Below are 17,499 nucleotides of genomic sequence, written 5' to 3' on the forward strand. Positions count from 1 at the left end.
TCTCCCTTTGTTGCTACCTCATCCCCGTTCTGACTTAAAGAGTAACCCAGTTTCCATGTAATCCGGTCTACCTACCTTTCTCTCCAGTGCCAACTTAAGGTGGAATGGACTATAGAATCTGATACTCTCATTCACGCATAGATGACAGCCCCACAAAACTGCTAAACTATCACCAATATCCAGTTTAGTTTCTTTTTTACGGTTTTGATATCATGCTACTTGTAAACAGTTTCAAAACCGTAAAAGTAAAAATATTCTTTACCGTAAGCTTTACAGTTAATTGGATGGACAGACTGCTGCCACTTATTTTAACATGATTTTAGAATGAAAATTCCAACAGTGTATATTAAAATAGCGTAAAGACCGCCGTCGCTGTTTTGGGAGTTAAATTTTCTGCGCACAAACTATAAGACATAAGAAGTTGTAATTACGAAGTTTTGTAGAAAAATGTATAGGGAGTACGATGAAAAATGTGTTAAAAAATTTATATTCAGTTATTACTTTGAAAATTATTAACTGTTAAACTTGACGTAAAAACCATACCATACGGGTTAAATATTGATCAGTTTTGTTTATAAACTTAACACGCTTCCTTTTTTTGTCTTTTTTTTCCGAAGTTATTGCAATTTGAAGTGCTTTTTTCGCGAAATTTTCTCGTTTTTTTCCCTTTACATTAAATTTTGTTTTGCTTCGCAATGACTAAGATATAAACATTCGAAATTACTAGCTACTATCACTTGACTGTTGACCAGGAGGTACGATGGAGTAAAAAAAAAGTATCATTCGGCAATAAATTTGAGAATTATTAACTGTTCAACTTTTAAAGGGGAAAAATATCATGTTTGGTCAATCTGAAGCCCACTGAAATGTAACTACACAGTAAAAAATTAGCACGCTGGAAAAGCCATTTTTAATTGTAAACAGAACGCAAATTTTGTTTCGAAATTCCAATTGGTTCGAAATTTGTTGTAAATGTAAGTGCTTTTTCCAGATTTTTTTTTCTTTTTTTTTTTGGTATAAATATTGTCCATCGACTGTTGCAAAAAGCTTTTATATATCTGTTGCAAATGTATTCTGTAAATGCAACAACATTTAAAATAGAATATACCTTTCTTATCGTCATCTTTTTTACCACCAACTTTTACGCTGCCCAACTTTAAATCACTTGTTTGAACATCGGCTTCTTCTATGCCCATAGCTTTCATTTGCGCTACTCGTTTTTCCTGGGCTGAGAGAAATGCTCTAGGGTCTGACAATGCATCCATCAAATCTAATGAAATAAAATTCCAAGACTTAAATTCATAGATAATGAAAAACATGTTACATAAAATACCCTAAAAATACCTTGAGGTAAATAAAGAAAAAATAGCATTGATTTGCAGGGAATTATAAGCTAATGCCCTTCCCCTTTTTTCTACTTAAAAATAAATTTCTCTGAGTCTCGAAACATTTTATAACAATTTACGGTTTTAGACTATAATTATTACTTTGTATAAACTAACTGACTTTGAATATATGGTAAACAAATAGGTTTTTTTTTAAAAAAAATGGTAGTAAATATTTTCTAGTGTGTATAATTTCGGCTGTAACTAAATCTAATAAATAAGTAATCAGAGATAGCCAGTTCATGTTAAAATAACACATTAAGTTTTAAGATTTTTCCTCATTTTAGAAACTACTACATTTGGAATGGAATATAGATCATAGTGATACAAACATCGAAATAAGCTACAATGCTTCCTCAACTCAAAAATATAAACTTTACGTAAGGCGAAAATTAATAAAACGATATTATAAAGCAGTGGTTCCAAACTTTTTTTAACCCATGGACCAATTTTTATAGTCAAAACTTGAGTCCATGGACCCCCAAGTTTAAAAGCTGCATAAATGTATAGTATAAAAATTACAAATTTAAAAAAGAAACATTTAGTTGAAGAAGTATTTATTGAAATTATAATATTGCTTCAAGTAAAATATTTTTAAAAAAAATATGATTTGAATGAACGTGATGAGATTTTATGAGTGTATTTAAGTCCGGCTCAATGTTTGTGAGTAGCAACCGCAAATCCCCACAAACACTAATTTCTCGATGTTTCTCTTGGGGGGGGGGGGAGATGAGGTTCATTACGGCACTGAATCCACGTTCTACCATATAGGAAGATAGGAAAGTGATCTACAACTTTTGTACAATAACCCATAATGCGGGATACAAAATTTGGATCTGTTTTTGTAACCATAATTTGTGGTATCATTGTTCAAACAGTGGTTCAAGTTCCTCATTAATGAATATTTCATTAAGCTCCTGTATTAATCTGTGTTTGGGACCTGAATTTGTCCATGCGCAAAAGGGTTCATCACCCAGTCGGGAATATCAAGTACAGACTGTCTTCAAATCTTTGGTTTAGGTCTGCATGAAGGGTCGTTAAGTGTCAACAGTAAGCAAGCAAATCTCCCTCTCTATTTTGCAATTGCGAAGGATTTGGAAACTGAGAACATTCTCCTTTTCCCAAATTTTATTTGTGCAGAAAAAGTTTCGCAACAAACGCGAATATTACGCTTCAGCTCTTGATTAAATTTAAGTGGTCACCGTGTAGTTTTAAATTAGTTTCGTTAAAGACAAATAAACCAGTCATGTAGGCTATGTCATTTTTTTGAGTTTATTAAATTGTGTCACAAATTATTGTCTTTGCTTTCCATGAATTCCAACACTGAATCAAAGAGAGCATAAAATCGATTTAACATGCACTTTTAGATAGCCAACGTACTTCTGTGTGAAGTAGTAAACGATTATACTGCAATGCAATTAAAAAATTAGCGTAAACGCCAAAAAATTCGAAATTGATATGGTATTGTATGGTTAGCAGAAAGCCTCGGTATCTGTCTACTATTACCGGAACACGGTCAGTAGCAACATAAATGATATTATTCAAGGGTATTGCTTCAACTCATTGAAATCTTTTTAATTCAGTAAATAACGTTTCACCTTTCGTATCAGTTTCCAAACACTTAGCAACTAACAATTCTTGACAAATTTTTTCTTCCTTTACAAATCTTACATAAGCTAAAATCAAAGCTTCGTTTCTTTGTAAAGTGGACACGTCAAGTTGTATAAAAAATTCAAATGTTTTTAAGTACTCACATAAAGAATTTCTTTCTCATTGAACCATTTCGTCAATCCTTCTTTGTATTGTATTATTACTCAGTGGAATTCGTTTTATAATGTCCAAAACTGGTATGTGCAATACAGTACGTATTACCTTACTTACAGCTAGTAAAATAAGTTCTTCACCAATAGTGTGTCACTTTCCAGACTTTTTAATCCACAAGAAAATGTTTAAAGAAGCACGCAGTCCATCGTCATCTCGTTTAGATGTCCCAGTTGTTGCAGTGTTGGTGTTTTCAAATATTTTTCTTTGACTGTTTAAAAAAATGTTAAATCCTTATCTTTTTTATCACTGGATTTTAATTAAATGTTTCTTAAGCTTAGAAGGTTGCATTGAATCGTTTGACATAGTTTTATTACATCGAAGACATATAAGTAAAGTACTACTAAATTACGTATAAGTAATATTAAATTAAGTAAAGGCTCTCGTAACTGCCCGCTGTGGACCAAGGCTGCCATGAAGGTTAAGGCTGCACAATTTCGCGACTAACGGCATGAGCTTGATTATGGTTATCTGGTCAGCATGACACACAGGAAGCCTTTGCTTCCCGGACAAGCTGATTTGCATCCGTCTAAAGCTGGATGGGCTTCAAGCCTCAGCTGAGGAACTCCAGTCCCTTCACAATGATAACTTTGATCATTGAGCTAACGCGACTCCTTTTTTTTTAAACATATTCTTTGAAACTGAGATTTCATATATTTTCTCCGTGTATTCTTATTGTTAAATTTTTTATTGAAATTCCTGATATTACTTTTGTATCCTTATATAATCAGTGAAGGTTTTTATGATTTATCAAATCCTAAAGGAAGGGAACCGAGCTTCAAGTGGGAAAGTTTTACCGTGATTTCAACATTAAAAAAGTATTTAGAAATTTCTCCAAACAATTAACTGATTCCATTTATCTTTCTTCTCAAAAACCTTATTTTATAAACCTTTTTTTAAAATCTCCTGTTGTAACCTTTGGTCTGATTTATTTTATTTTAGTTATTGCTTCACATACAAGTGCAAGTATTTGTACTCAGTACTAAGTAGGGCTCATAAGCCCTTGTCAACCTGAGGAACACGTACCACATACAAGAGAGGAACATCACCAGGATATATTCAGTGTTGCCGTAGTGTTATTCAGCCGACTACGAATACTACAGAGCGTTTGGCTGACATGACCGCTGGAAAAGAAGACATTTGGTTTTATATTAAACCTTGGTCTTTTTTATATTTTAAAAAAAAAATTACTTTCAAAATCTCATAAAGTGGGTGAAAGGATAAGGTTGAAATGCTGAATTAAAAATAATATTTTTTAGAATAATCACAAGACTTTCTTTCACATTTTATAACACACTATCCAAAAATATGAAGTAATTGATATGTAAAGTATGAGAACCACACGTAAGAAAGCTTACCTCCCAATCCATCAGGTATATATATTTTCAGTTCTACGCATATAAAGAGCATGGACAAAGACAAGGGAAAGTTTCCATCTGTCCTCAGAGAGACGTGCCGATAACCTTCAAAAAAATGAATGAACTAATCTAAACATTTATTTAAAAACATTAAATTAAAAATATTAAATTTCAAACGAATTTGCTTAATTTCTTCGGCACTTTTAAAACATATACGTTGTTCAAATTGCGTACATTTTGAGGCGGCCAGAATGAATTTTATTCTCATTTATTAGGGCAAGAATATTCCGATTGAAGCAGGAGGTTTCCTGCCAATGGAAATAATACTTAACAAAACGCATAAAAGTTGGTAGTTATCGTTCTGATAAAAAATGAAAACTAGTGGCAGATCAGGAAAAAGCTTTCACCAGGAAAATAACATTTATTAAAGAAAGTTAGTGTTGTTGTTGACGTGTGCCTGTTTAGGCAGACTGGGTGCGATTGTTCTTGTTTTCCAGTGGCGCCATCTATGGCCAAGAATTCGAGTTCTGCCACACCATACGTCGCACCCGTTTATAGGGTTGACCCACTTATACATCCATTCATTCATCCACAGATCGTAATTTTGACCTGAATCAGAGAACGATCGATCTCCAATCTAGAACCCCCAGAGATATTGAATTGTTATGGGAACAAGGAGGACTTTTGCGACTCGACAGATTTAACGTGCATCAGTCACTTTACTAGACGGGGAGTCTCCGACCGGCGGGGTAAAGTTCGTGTTATAATTGTAATAAAAAATTGCAATTTTCTCTTTTTAGCTAGCTTTTGCTTTGAAATTATATCTTTAAAATAGCTTTCACTAGCTAGCTTTTAAAATTATACCTCAGATTTCTTAAGTAAATTTATTTTTTTGGAGTTGTTAAAATGCTATGATAAACAAAATACAATGCAAAATAAAAAAGGAAAAGGACACCGTGGTTAATTTTTGATCTAATGATCGGATCTTCATGTTCTAGGACTCAATCTTCATGGTTCGAGAAGGTCATCTCAAATATGCTAATTAATTAGTGAAGAGAACATTTAAATTACGAAATCGAAAACAAAAACGTACTTTCTCTGAATAAACACACCTTTTTTTGACGGATTCTGATTTTTGACCCAAATATAAGGGTAGCCGCAATTTGTGCAAGGTCCCAATAGTTAGGTCAGGAGAGGGGTCCAAAGTTTAGACCCCTTAATGTAAGTTTTAATTTTTACGTATTTCACCATATCTCGACAACTTTTTAAACGAATTAAAAAAAATTTGCTCAAAATTTTAAATTTCGTTTATCCAAAGATATTTCCGAGCAAAAAAATAACTTTAAGTAAATATTTATTATTATTTATTATTTTATTTAATAACAGTCGAAGAAATTTTGAACTTATGGTAGGTTGTTACATATGGCTTTATTGGAAATATTAATCCATATACAATGTTCAACTTTAAGTGGACTTAAACATGGAGTAAAAAGGAACAAAATTACAATAACAAACAAAGAAAACACATGACAAACACATATTAATACAAAAAGAACACATGGAAAGAAAAAAATGTAAATACAGTGAAGAATGAGGAGTAGTCTTTACAGAGAGTTCATGTGATCTCTGGCATCCCAGTAAAGTTTACACAGATCACCCCGCTCTTGGGATTGTTTGTCCAATAAAGGGCATACAAGCAAGTGGTCTGAGTTCATCGTTCCCGAATTTCAGATTTGGCATTCGCTAGATGGAAGGATACCTATTCTGTTGAGGTGCTCTGCCAAGCAGTCATGGCCTGTTGAGAGTCTGAAGTTTGCCACAGCCTTCATACGAGGACTGTGACAAAATTTCTTCCAACTGTTTTGGATGTTAGCCCAGGGTTTTCCAGTGGATTTTACTGCTTGGTTGAGCTTTAGGTTGGTCTTAAGTTTCTCGGAAAATCTTTTTTTGAGGGAGTCTGGTGGAATCGATTTATTACATTGTGGTTCGAGTGTCCCTTTCTTGGCTAGTTGGTCTGCCTTTTCATTGCCATTGATTCCTACATGCGAAGGGATCCACTGGAACATAATAATTTTGTTGGCATTCTGGAGAAAAATCAAATTATCTCTAATATCTGAAATAGTCTGAGTGTCTGAATTATGGTTTATGGCAATTGCCTGGATAGCTGCCTTAGAGTCGACAAGAATTACTGCTTTAGTGAAGTAATTGATCTTATTCTTAAGGTTTTCCAGGGCTATCAATATAGCGAAGATCTCTGCTTCAAAATTTGACATATAGTATCCCACAGGGGCGCTGTGAGAAAAGAGCTTACTGTGTACTCCTGCTCCGGTGCTGTCTTGTATTTTTGAACCGTCAGCGTACACTCTCGTCCTTATGGTATAAAATGTTTACATTCATTTAAAAAAAAAACGATTTATGATGGCAAAAATTACATTAGAGTAAAATCGGTCGAATAGTTCTTGAAAAATAGAATTCTTAAAATACGACTTTTTTAAAATTGGATTTTCTGTTGACCGAACTATTGGGACCCTATTCCCCAAAATGAGACTATCCCCTGTTTTAGAGACCAGAAACCTGAATCTATCAAAAAATAAATGTGTTTTTTTCGAAAGATAATACGTTTTCATATCTGATTTCGTAACTTAAAATATTGTATGTACTAATTACTTAGCATATTTGAGATCACCCTTTTAAACCATGAAGATTGAGTCCTAGAACATGAGAATCCAATCATTAGATATAAGTTATTCATGGTGGTCCTTTTCCTCTTCTTTTTTTTTTTTTGCACACTATACATAAAAATTACAACCAATCTTTTTAGAGTTGCTACCATTAGTTTTTTTTTTAGTTTTTTAACCGTAAGTTTAAACAGCTGTTTATAAATTTCTGAAACAAATTTTATGTTCGTGACGACTCACACCTAATAATAGCTTAAAAAACGCATTCAAGCTAAATATTTATTTCCTATGGTTTTATGGAAAAATATATTAGTCACTAAACAAAAATTTGAACTTATTTTTTATGTTAGTAGTGCGCTAATTTTTTATGTACAGGAAAAGAATATTCGGCAAATATTTTTATATCGGTAAAAAAGAAATTTCCCTACATTCCATTAATACAAACATTTTATAAAGCTAACAGTTACCTATTAAGTAGAATTTTGAACTAAAAATTTACCTGCTTGTAATCCATCTAATGGTAAAATCCGCTGTCCAAGCATTTTCCCATTCTCATCAAAAACAGCTATTCTTAACACAGCTAGATCTGGTAGAACTACCTAAAAAAAAGATATTATTTTCTAACTTTCTTTTATTCAGAAATTAGTAAATGTTTGTATTTCTAATTCGTCAAAAGTGGATATTTTTGCATTTTTTAATAAGGGCTATGGTAGCCTAGTGGTTATAACATCGAACTTCGGTCCAGAGGTGCTGGTGTTCGATCTCAAAGCCGATATACAAGCTCGTAAAATCTGAGAAATTGAAAGTCCTGGGGTCGGTCGCTGAACAGTACTGTGGATACAGGGATCTAGAGAAAATTTCATTCCTCTTTAGATATAAGTTCAAATTGTGGTAGTGGCCTCAAAAATTAATGGTGCTGCCCTCTATCCGGAGAGTTCTGAGCTAAGGCACACTTTCACCCTAGCGGTGCTCTTTCGTCAATTGAAATGAATGATCATTCCTGACTTAATTCGCAAGTCCAATGGCTAACGAGCTTGGCTTGTCCAAGTGTCATTAGAAACAGCAACATATTTTCGAATAATTTATACTCAGATAAAAATCTAATACGGGGAAAAAATCGGATATTCTATTCGGATTACCTAAAGCGCATTTATTGAAAGATATAATGGCTAAATGAATTCATTATCGATCTGTTTATGACTATCATTCATGTATGAACATTTGAAAAAACGCGCTCGTCGATTCGTCGACATGTTTGAACGAAAGTGTCGTAAATTACTAAGGAACATTGATTTTGTGATTTTATTAGCAAATGACTAGTTCAAAAAAGTTAATATAATACAAATTGTGTAATTAAGTATATAACGACGAATAAAGTGAAAGAAAAATAGTTTAATAGGCAGACAACCATTCATACATTGTTGGCACAATTACTGTAGACTCAATTACTCTGACATATTGTACGTTGGTTTGCAAAGAATTATAATTAAATTATTTTAATCGTAGAAGTTGAGATTTATGCTCTTTCTGTGTCTTGGCATTGATTTTAATGCCGCTGTTAATTGTATAACTTTTTATTACTGCTTTATTATTTGATACATTCAAGGTATTCCGTATCACCACCTTCAATATATATTTTCAGAATTATTATCAAAAATGAGACCTAATAATATACACATTATAGGAAACAAATTAATAATTTTGACAAGGAAAAAGAGTAAAAATTACATAAAACTCTGAAAAGTCGTTAACGAGGTAGGAGATATTAAATATATCAAAACCTATTTGATTGCAGAAAGAAACAGAGAAGAAAATGGAGGCAATCTTTAGTGTCTGCTAACTTAGAAACGAATGTCATACAGCAATTAAACACATTCATACAGCAACTAAAGTGGCAATCAAATGAATCCCACCTTCTTCGATAGTGAGTCGACAGATTACGCTAAACGCTTCTGTTTCTTTCCACATTTAAATATTAACTAGCATCCCCTATGTGCTTATTTTTTCGAATTTATCTTTAACAAGAATTCTAAAAATCTATATTAAAGCGATGATTACAGAAGACTTTGGTGCATTGATATTACACTCAAACTCAAAGATAAACCTGCTCCCTTTTTATAGATATCCAAGACTCACTTTTCTAAAAACAAATGGCTCTTCGTTGTAAACGGGATTCAGACCGTTAGCAGGTACCAATCGTGTTCTGAACTCTTTCCTGATGGTATCTGTAGGTAGGCCGTACATATCAACTTCCACATATGTTCCCACTTTTTTATCAGATAGAAATTGACCGGAGATCACTCTAACAGAGCACTCAGCAGCAATCACGCCATCTACAGGAGATTCAGCAAAAGGATCGAAAATCTTATCAACACGTCTCATGAAATCTGGCTTTAGAAGATATCTGAAAAATGTAAACGCTATTGTTAATAAATATAAAGAGAAATTAGAAGGAAAAAAAGTTATGAAGAAGTTATTATTATTATTTTGAACACATCTAGTATTTTTTTAAACGAAAATTTCAGTATTTATCTTAAATTGATACATTACCTAATTTGGATGCATAGGCGATCAAAATGGCAGAGATGCCGACTGCTTCGTATTCAACAAAATATTGTAAGAAACGGTTGAAAACTACAACTGAAATTTTTAGATTTTGCGGTTTTAAAAGGCTCAACACGTCATATTTGTAGCAAAATGACGTATCGCGCAAGCCTTTAAATTATTTAAAAGTAGTGGTTAGTACACACATAAAAATCCTATAAATCGAATATACTAAATCAAGAATCATACATTAAGAGGCTACCACTCGAAAATATTTATCCGATGTCCGAACAAGTTATTTCTGAAGTGGGATAAAGGTGGCAAATAGCAGAACTCTTTACCTGTGACAATGCTAGGCATGCTTTCACCATTAGCGTATGGATAGTCATAGGAGAAGGAAGTAGGTTAGTTTCTGTTTTGATATTCAAACCAATTAAATTTTTTTAAGCTCGGAAACTAAACGCAATTCAACACTGCTTTAAGCTTAGTGCTTAATTAAAACGTTATACAAATTGTAAAATATATATTTAATAATCTAATTGCAAAATATATTAATGGGGACAACGTTAAAATATTTCCAAACATCGGAACAGAGGAGGAGAGGGAAGAAGGGATGCTCTAGACATGGAACCGGTCGTCTTTCCAGATAGCGTATTCGAGTGTTGTGATCACAAATACTTTTTTTTATTAATATTTTTAAAAGTAGTCTTTGTCTATTCTAACCCCATGTCGTGGGGCTAGCGTCCCTTGCTATGGGTTTATGTCTACCTCTATATCTTTGCTCTAATGTACGCAAAATAGTAGTGTTTTACAATAAAGATTAACTTAAATCTAATAACTCTTCAGAATTCCTTTATTCTACAAGAATCTTTTATTTTCAAATTAAATTATCAAAGCATGAACTATAACTAATAAATCAATATAAATTCAATTGAAAGTTCAAAATTTTCAATTTTTATTTGATTTAAATAGATAGAATAGAAAAGTAAAAAAAAAAATAATCATTGGCAATCTACATCTTATGAGAGATAAGGGTATAAGTTCGTTTCTTTAGAAATAAAGATAGTCATCAAACGAAAAAAAAAATCATCCATTATACTTTAATGTAACTTATTTGTTTTAATTCCAAATAGTATTGTGAAAGTGATATTTATTTTGAAAATTAAAAATTCATAAGAAATATTTTATTAATAATTTGAAATTCTTTTGTATTTAGATAGAAGGAAATTTATGCCCGTCCTCAATTAATTTAATGTTGGATAAAAAATTTTAGCTCATGTACGAATAGAAACTGATTTACTATCAGAAAGAACGGTTCAACCTTAAATGATAATAATAATCGGCTTTGTACAGCCAACCCAATACTTTACGACTATTGATGTTCAACTCCGTAGCCTTGTAATTTTCAACCCAATACAGAAAACAAGAAATCACCTGGATCAAGTATTGAGACAATCTAGCCTTCGTGGAGGACTTTTTCAATCCTAAATAACCCGTATTTGCGTTACATGGATAGGAAAACCACGAAAACATCCCGCAGTTAGTTTGACGGCAAGGGGATTCTGATCCATGACCCATCTACAACTGAGCATATTTTACGTCAGCACTGCGGTTGGTGTGAGCTGGGAGCAAAATTCCCATCAACCAGCCAACGCTGGGGTTCGAACTTGGGCACTTTACTTAAGGGCGAACGCTCTATTCCAAGATCAAGTTTAAGAAAGTTCAAGCGCGAAAACATGGTCAAGGTTGTAGCGAACTTGAGCGAAATAATTTTTTAACACTTTGAAAAATTTCTAGCAGTGCGTGATGGCAATGTCAGTAAACATTGATGTCAGTTGAATCTCAGTAAACATTTATATTGTTTGTAATCCAACACTAAATACAAGCTTATAGTTTAAACTTACCCGCAGCCCCCATTGTATTCAAATTTCCCTTGATTTAATTGCATGGGTAAGTCAGATGTTTGAAAATTCAAAGCAACCATTTGACATCCAGCATTCCAAAAAATCTGTGAAATTCAATTTCGAAAGTATAGATTTAAAATATTTATTTTAGCAATCAATAACTTAAAAACAATCACTTTGAGAAACAACAACTTGATTGCAACTTACTTGAGGCATGTAGTTACTGGAGTCAGCTCTTGTACCTTTTGGATAGATTCTGCTCATCTGCCGTTTATTATAACTTGTATATGGTTAATAGAAAAATACTTGCAAACTATCAATTTCATTTCATTCCAGATAAAGAATATAAGTATCTCATTTCGTACACAGAATAACTTGGGCTGCTTTAAAAGTGTGATAGCATTTATCGAAGCGTCAATATTTCGTTTTCATTTAAAACAAAATAAATACTTAGCACATTGAAAATTCAGTTCATTTTCTTTAACTAGTATTGATAGTTCTAGACACAGAACCAGTTGAAATTGTCCTCAAAATAAACCCTTAAAGTTTGAAACTATCTTTTCTAATAATACTAATAAACCCTTAAAGTTTCAGACTCTCGTTTAGAGCAATATAAATACTTAATAGCACATTAAAAATTCAATTCACTTTCGTTAACTTTAATATCTGTAGTTCTAGACACAAAAAGAATCTGAAATTATTTTCAAAATTCTAAAGAGTAGTTAGTTATGACAGGCATTATAAATGTCAAAATACAACTTTTCTTCAACTATCATCAATGTAACAAAAATTCTGAATTTTTAAACATAATTTACAAAGTACTTTTAAATTTATTGCATAAAAAAACTTTCAACATAGGAAATTTACTTTTTGTAAAGGATACTTAACAAATTCAATAGCTTGAGACTTTAGGTATCCCAAAGCAGCTGTTTCAGCAAATGATGACATATTATGATGTATGTTTTTATCTGTAAAACATAAACCACCAAATTTGAATTCTAGAAGTTATCAAGTACTTTTAATAATAAAATAATTAAACTAAATAAGAACCATAATCAAGTGTGTAAATTCACCCCAAAATTTAAAAAACTGGTTGTAAAACTATTTTATAGAAATTAATATTAATACTTAAATCACGCTACCACTAGGAAATATTTAATGGCAGAAGTGGAAAAGTTGTCCGTCCCATCTGGGAAACCGCAACACAAAGTTCAAGAAGATATGATATAAAACAATATATAAAAAAGTAGTGTATTGCCTTCAGCTATGTCAAATCCTTGGAATTTCACTGGTTGAGCATAGTTGATCATCGCTGACAAATAAGGATGGACATGCGTAGTTGCACCAGTGTATTGGTAATTTGCCATAGCCATCTGTTCCTCCGAAACTTCCTAGTGGAAATAAATAATGAGTCCTTTTTCAAAAACAAAAAAAAAACAAAAAAAAAATATTTAAAATATTTAAAATATATCCAGACCTTTAAAATCATTATTTTACTTACAAGTATATAATTCTCCTTGTCTCTAGATATTCAACGAGTTACTGGCTACAACTGTTTTAAATCTCAACTCATTAACTGCTACATTTTTTTGCAAAAAAATTTAGAAATAAGGTGTATAGAATAGCAGCCTATCTTACCTTATATTTTTCTTTAAAAAAAGAAACTCATACGGATCATCAGCTGCTTTAACAAACAGAGTGAAGAGATTTGTATGATTCAACTTACTTTCTTTTCTAAAACAAAAAAACAAAGAAAAATAAATTGAACATATTTATAATATTGTTTAGTTATACATAAGCAATCAAGAAAAATTTCTGTATCATAAATATAAAACAAATGTCTNTATTTGGTCAGATTCGAAATCGGCTCTTTTCTCATTGAAAAATTCTTGTACTAATAATAAACTATCGATTAAAATCCAAACACTCTTATCTAACACTAATATACAACTTTCATGGATTAAAGCTCATCAAGACAGACAAGGTAATGAACAAGCAGATGCCCTCGCCAAATTATCCACAACTAATAAACAAAACTATTTCTATCCATATCCTATTTCTTTTCTCAGGAAACAACTCAAAACTTCAATCAATAAAGGCTGGCAAATATATTGGGATAACATCGACAAGGGCCGAAGACTTTATAACATTATTCCCAAAATAAACTACTTTAAATCCATACCTACAAAGCAAGAAATATGGTTCCTTACTGGACATGGTCCCTTCCCTACATATTTCAAATTCCTAAACATAACTGACACTGATCAATGTACATGCGGATAACTGGGCACTCCAGAATATTATCTTACTGAATGTATTTACACTGCCTCTTGGCATACCCGTCCGCCAAATGAATCTAACCTATACAAATAGCAGAAAAACTTCCTAACTAACAAGACTTTAAAAACTAAACTTAAAAACACAATGCATTTTTTATCCATTAATGATAAATTAATAAAATTTTAATGTTAACCTCATTAAGATTATGGTCTGTCTAAAAAAAAATTGTCTTAATATAAAATATTTATATTCATATATTTACAATATTTTTTTTTTTGTCTAACATGATACATTATATTTATGTACACTTTCTTTATTCTTTTTCTTTTTATTTCTCTTTTTTTTAAGTTTTTATGTATATAACAAAATTCATTTTTTTTATTGTTCATGTTCTTTTTTCTTCTTTTTTTTTGCTTCAGTCATTGTTTTTTCTTAAGCAAATGTGTTGCACTTCATTGTCTTCTGCAGGACTTTCAATGTTGTTTTTTTCATTGTAAAAATTTTTATATGTATTTTGTAATATAAATTTTTTTTAAATAAACTCCCCCTGATCAGGCTAGCTCGCCGGGTTGTGGCGAGCTGGACTGGTAGCCAGACGTGGACTATACGGGTAAGGGTTTTGCAAACCTAGGTACGTGTCCGCGTCTGGAGGAAAGGAAAAAAAAGTATATTGCCTTCAGCTATGTCAAATCCTTGGAATTTCACTGGTTGAGCATAGTTGATCATCGCTGACAAATAAGGATGGACATGCGTAGTTGCACCAGTGTATTGGTAATTTGCCATAGCCATCTGTTCCTCCGAAACTTCCTAGTGGAAATAAATAATGAGTCCTTTTTCAAAAACAAAAAAAAAACAAAAAAAAAATATTTAAAATATTTAAAATATATCCAGACCTTTAAAATCATTATTTTACTTACAAGTATATAATTCTCCTTGTCTCTAGATATTCAACGAGTTACTGGCTACAACTGTTTTAAATCTCAACTCATTAACTGCTACATTTTTTTGCAAAAAAATTTAGAAATAAGGTGTATAGAATAGCAGCCTATCTTACCTTATATTTTTCTTTAAAAAAAGAAACTCATACGGATCATCAGCTGCTTTAACAAACAGAGTGAAGAGATTTGTATGATTCAACTTACTTTCTTTTCTAAAACAAAAAAACAAAGAAAAATAAATTGAACATATTTATAATATTGTTTAGTTATACATAAGCAATCAAGAAAAATTTCTGTATCATAAATATAAAACAAATGTCTAAGCAGGACAGTATTTTTCTTTTAATTAAAAGGCGATTTTCCTATAGTGAATAAATATATAATTAAATCATATATTGTCCATTCTGGTCCAATACCTTTTGCCATCTTTCTTACAGATACATGATTCAATGTGCATTAAATTTTTTGATTTTATGATTAGTTTATGACTGACCCCAGTGATTTTTGATTTTTTATTTAAAGTAAAGATTTTACCTTTAAAACATTTTGAGTAGATCAGAACATTGTCGTAAACAACCCATTTCTTGTCCCCAATGATGATGGCTGCAAAATGGATAATTGCCTTGACTTTTGAGAAGCAAATCATAGACGTCAAAGCGACAGCACAAATTTCTTTCCATAAGGTCATGAGGTATCAATATGACGAACTTTGAGTTGAAACATTTAGGCTTCTCAATGATCATGAAATGTAGAATTCGGTAAATTTTGTCTCTCAGCGATTTTACAAGTTGTTATTCACTGATTTGCATCAATTAATGTCTTCATCAGCTTAAACTGGCGTGGTGCATCTTAATTGAAATTCCACCGAATCAAAATTTGCAAAAAAAGTTTTAGCACTGGCGTATGGCCTATACATCTTTTCCATACACATCAGATAATGTTTTTTTCTTGCTTGAACAGTATTTTTGTCTTTTCGATAGTAAAAATGTAAAATATGCCTAAAATTCCGCTTTTCACTTTGCATAATTGAAAGAGAATGAACCAAAAACTACTAGAATCAATCGAACTTTTTTACAAGCAAGCGTTGTTAAATTAGCTCTCAAAATATATAACGATATGCAAGCTTAAGTGTGAAGCAGGTTGTGAAAAAATAAAATTAATTCCTCCGTTGTGAATAAACGAAATTACTTTTCGAGCAACCCTAATGTCAAAATGATGTAATACTTTAGAATATATAAGACAGTCCTTTAAAAAATATTGCAAAGCTCGTCAACAAAAAATTAAGTCATTCGTATCAATATTAAAAAGTAGATTAGTCATAAACTACTCGGAAGTCTTACCTCCCTACTATATTTTAGACGGAAATAAAATAATAATTAAGGTAAACTTAATTTGTTTGATTTTGCTGGCCCTTGAAAACTTCATTTCATGATTATTGGGTATCGGATATATTTGTATAAATTTTTATTAACAGTATTGATCAAAATCACAAAAAATATCCAAATAGTTAAATATAAAAAGTAAAATAATAAAGCATTAGACTTGTTACCATTCTAAATGTCCAAGAAATATAACCCTCTTAAAAAAAATAATAATAATAAATTTGAGCCTGATTAGCTTAAATAACATATTTATATGTTGCAATATTTCAATAACTGCTTGTTTGAAGAAAAACAATTACTCAAATATTGCTTTTAACCAAAAATAAATATTATTTTAAGCAAATTATGAGCTATGACAGTTTTAAACACATAGTATTCAAGAAATAGTTCTGTTAAATTATTCAAATATAAATTAATTTGCTTCTTGTTTAGAAAAAAATACCTTCAGAGGGAGTTTGGGCGGTTCCTGTGTTGTTGGTTGCAGCGTCTGTGTCGTCATCATCTTCCTCATTTCCCAATTGACCTCTCAAAAACAATTCTAATTCCTCTATTCAGTACGTTTGCAAGGAAAAGAAAACAAATTTTTATATAAAATCATGTTAATACACAAACATAAGTGGAATACGCATTATTTAAACATTTCATAATTTAGAGATCTTTAAGGAGATTAATTGTAGTTATTTTACAACGATAAGAACAATTTTTTAAAATTGAAATATGAGTCAGCATTTCAAACTACAATAGATCGTTATCTCAGAAATATTACATATACTGAATGTCCAAGTTATTGATTAACAGTATATATCTAGTGTTCCCATATCGAGCCATTTGTTAGATGGTTAATTCTTTCTTCTTCCTCTTTAGAGTTAGTTTTCTCTTTTAAAAAAAGATATCTCGCAAACGTTTAATAATTCTAATCACATGATTCTGATTTTTTTTTTATGTTTAAATTTTACTTCCAACTTTTATCATTTTTTTAATCACTTTAATCTTTCTTTTTTTTTTGCAAAAAAAAATTTTAGATTTGCAAGTTGCTTTTTTGTACTAACTAACACATAAAAAAAGCACAGACTAATAAAATTTGAAATAAAGAGCTTGCTCAGTTGAGTCAAGAATCAAGATCAAGGTTTTTTATGACAAACTTCATGTTTCAAGTCACCTCAAGATTTTACACCTAACACTTAAACGAAAGGCTAATCGTTACAATCT

The 17,499-nt window shown here is 31.4% G+C and overlaps 1 protein-coding gene across 1 annotated transcript in view; it reads right to left on the reverse strand.

Moving 5' to 3' along the window:
• The window catches only part of LOC122270012 (1-phosphatidylinositol 4,5-bisphosphate phosphodiesterase-like), a 59,565-nt gene that overhangs the window by 12,934 nt on the left and 29,132 nt on the right, over positions 1-17,499 (reverse strand). Inside the window, exons 16-25 of the mRNA XM_071180068.1 lie at positions 16,733-16,837; positions 15,113-15,120; positions 14,645-14,777; positions 12,574-12,658; positions 11,898-11,970; positions 11,691-11,794; positions 9,379-9,646; positions 7,742-7,841; positions 4,565-4,669; positions 1,109-1,270 (exon numbers count right to left, since the gene is read on the reverse strand). Of these exons, the coding sequence (XP_071036169.1) occupies positions 1,109-1,270; positions 4,565-4,669; positions 7,742-7,841; positions 9,379-9,646; positions 11,691-11,794; positions 11,898-11,970; positions 12,574-12,658; positions 14,645-14,777; positions 15,113-15,120; positions 16,733-16,837 (1,143 nt within the window). The remainder of the gene's footprint in view (positions 1-1,108; positions 1,271-4,564; positions 4,670-7,741; positions 7,842-9,378; positions 9,647-11,690; positions 11,795-11,897; positions 11,971-12,573; positions 12,659-14,644; positions 14,778-15,112; positions 15,121-16,732; positions 16,838-17,499) is intronic.

Source organism: Parasteatoda tepidariorum, chromosome 1 (genome assembly GCF_043381705.1).
Source record: "Parasteatoda tepidariorum isolate YZ-2023 chromosome 1, CAS_Ptep_4.0, whole genome shotgun sequence".
NCBI classification, from domain to species: Eukaryota; Metazoa; Arthropoda; class Arachnida; order Araneae; family Theridiidae; genus Parasteatoda; species Parasteatoda tepidariorum.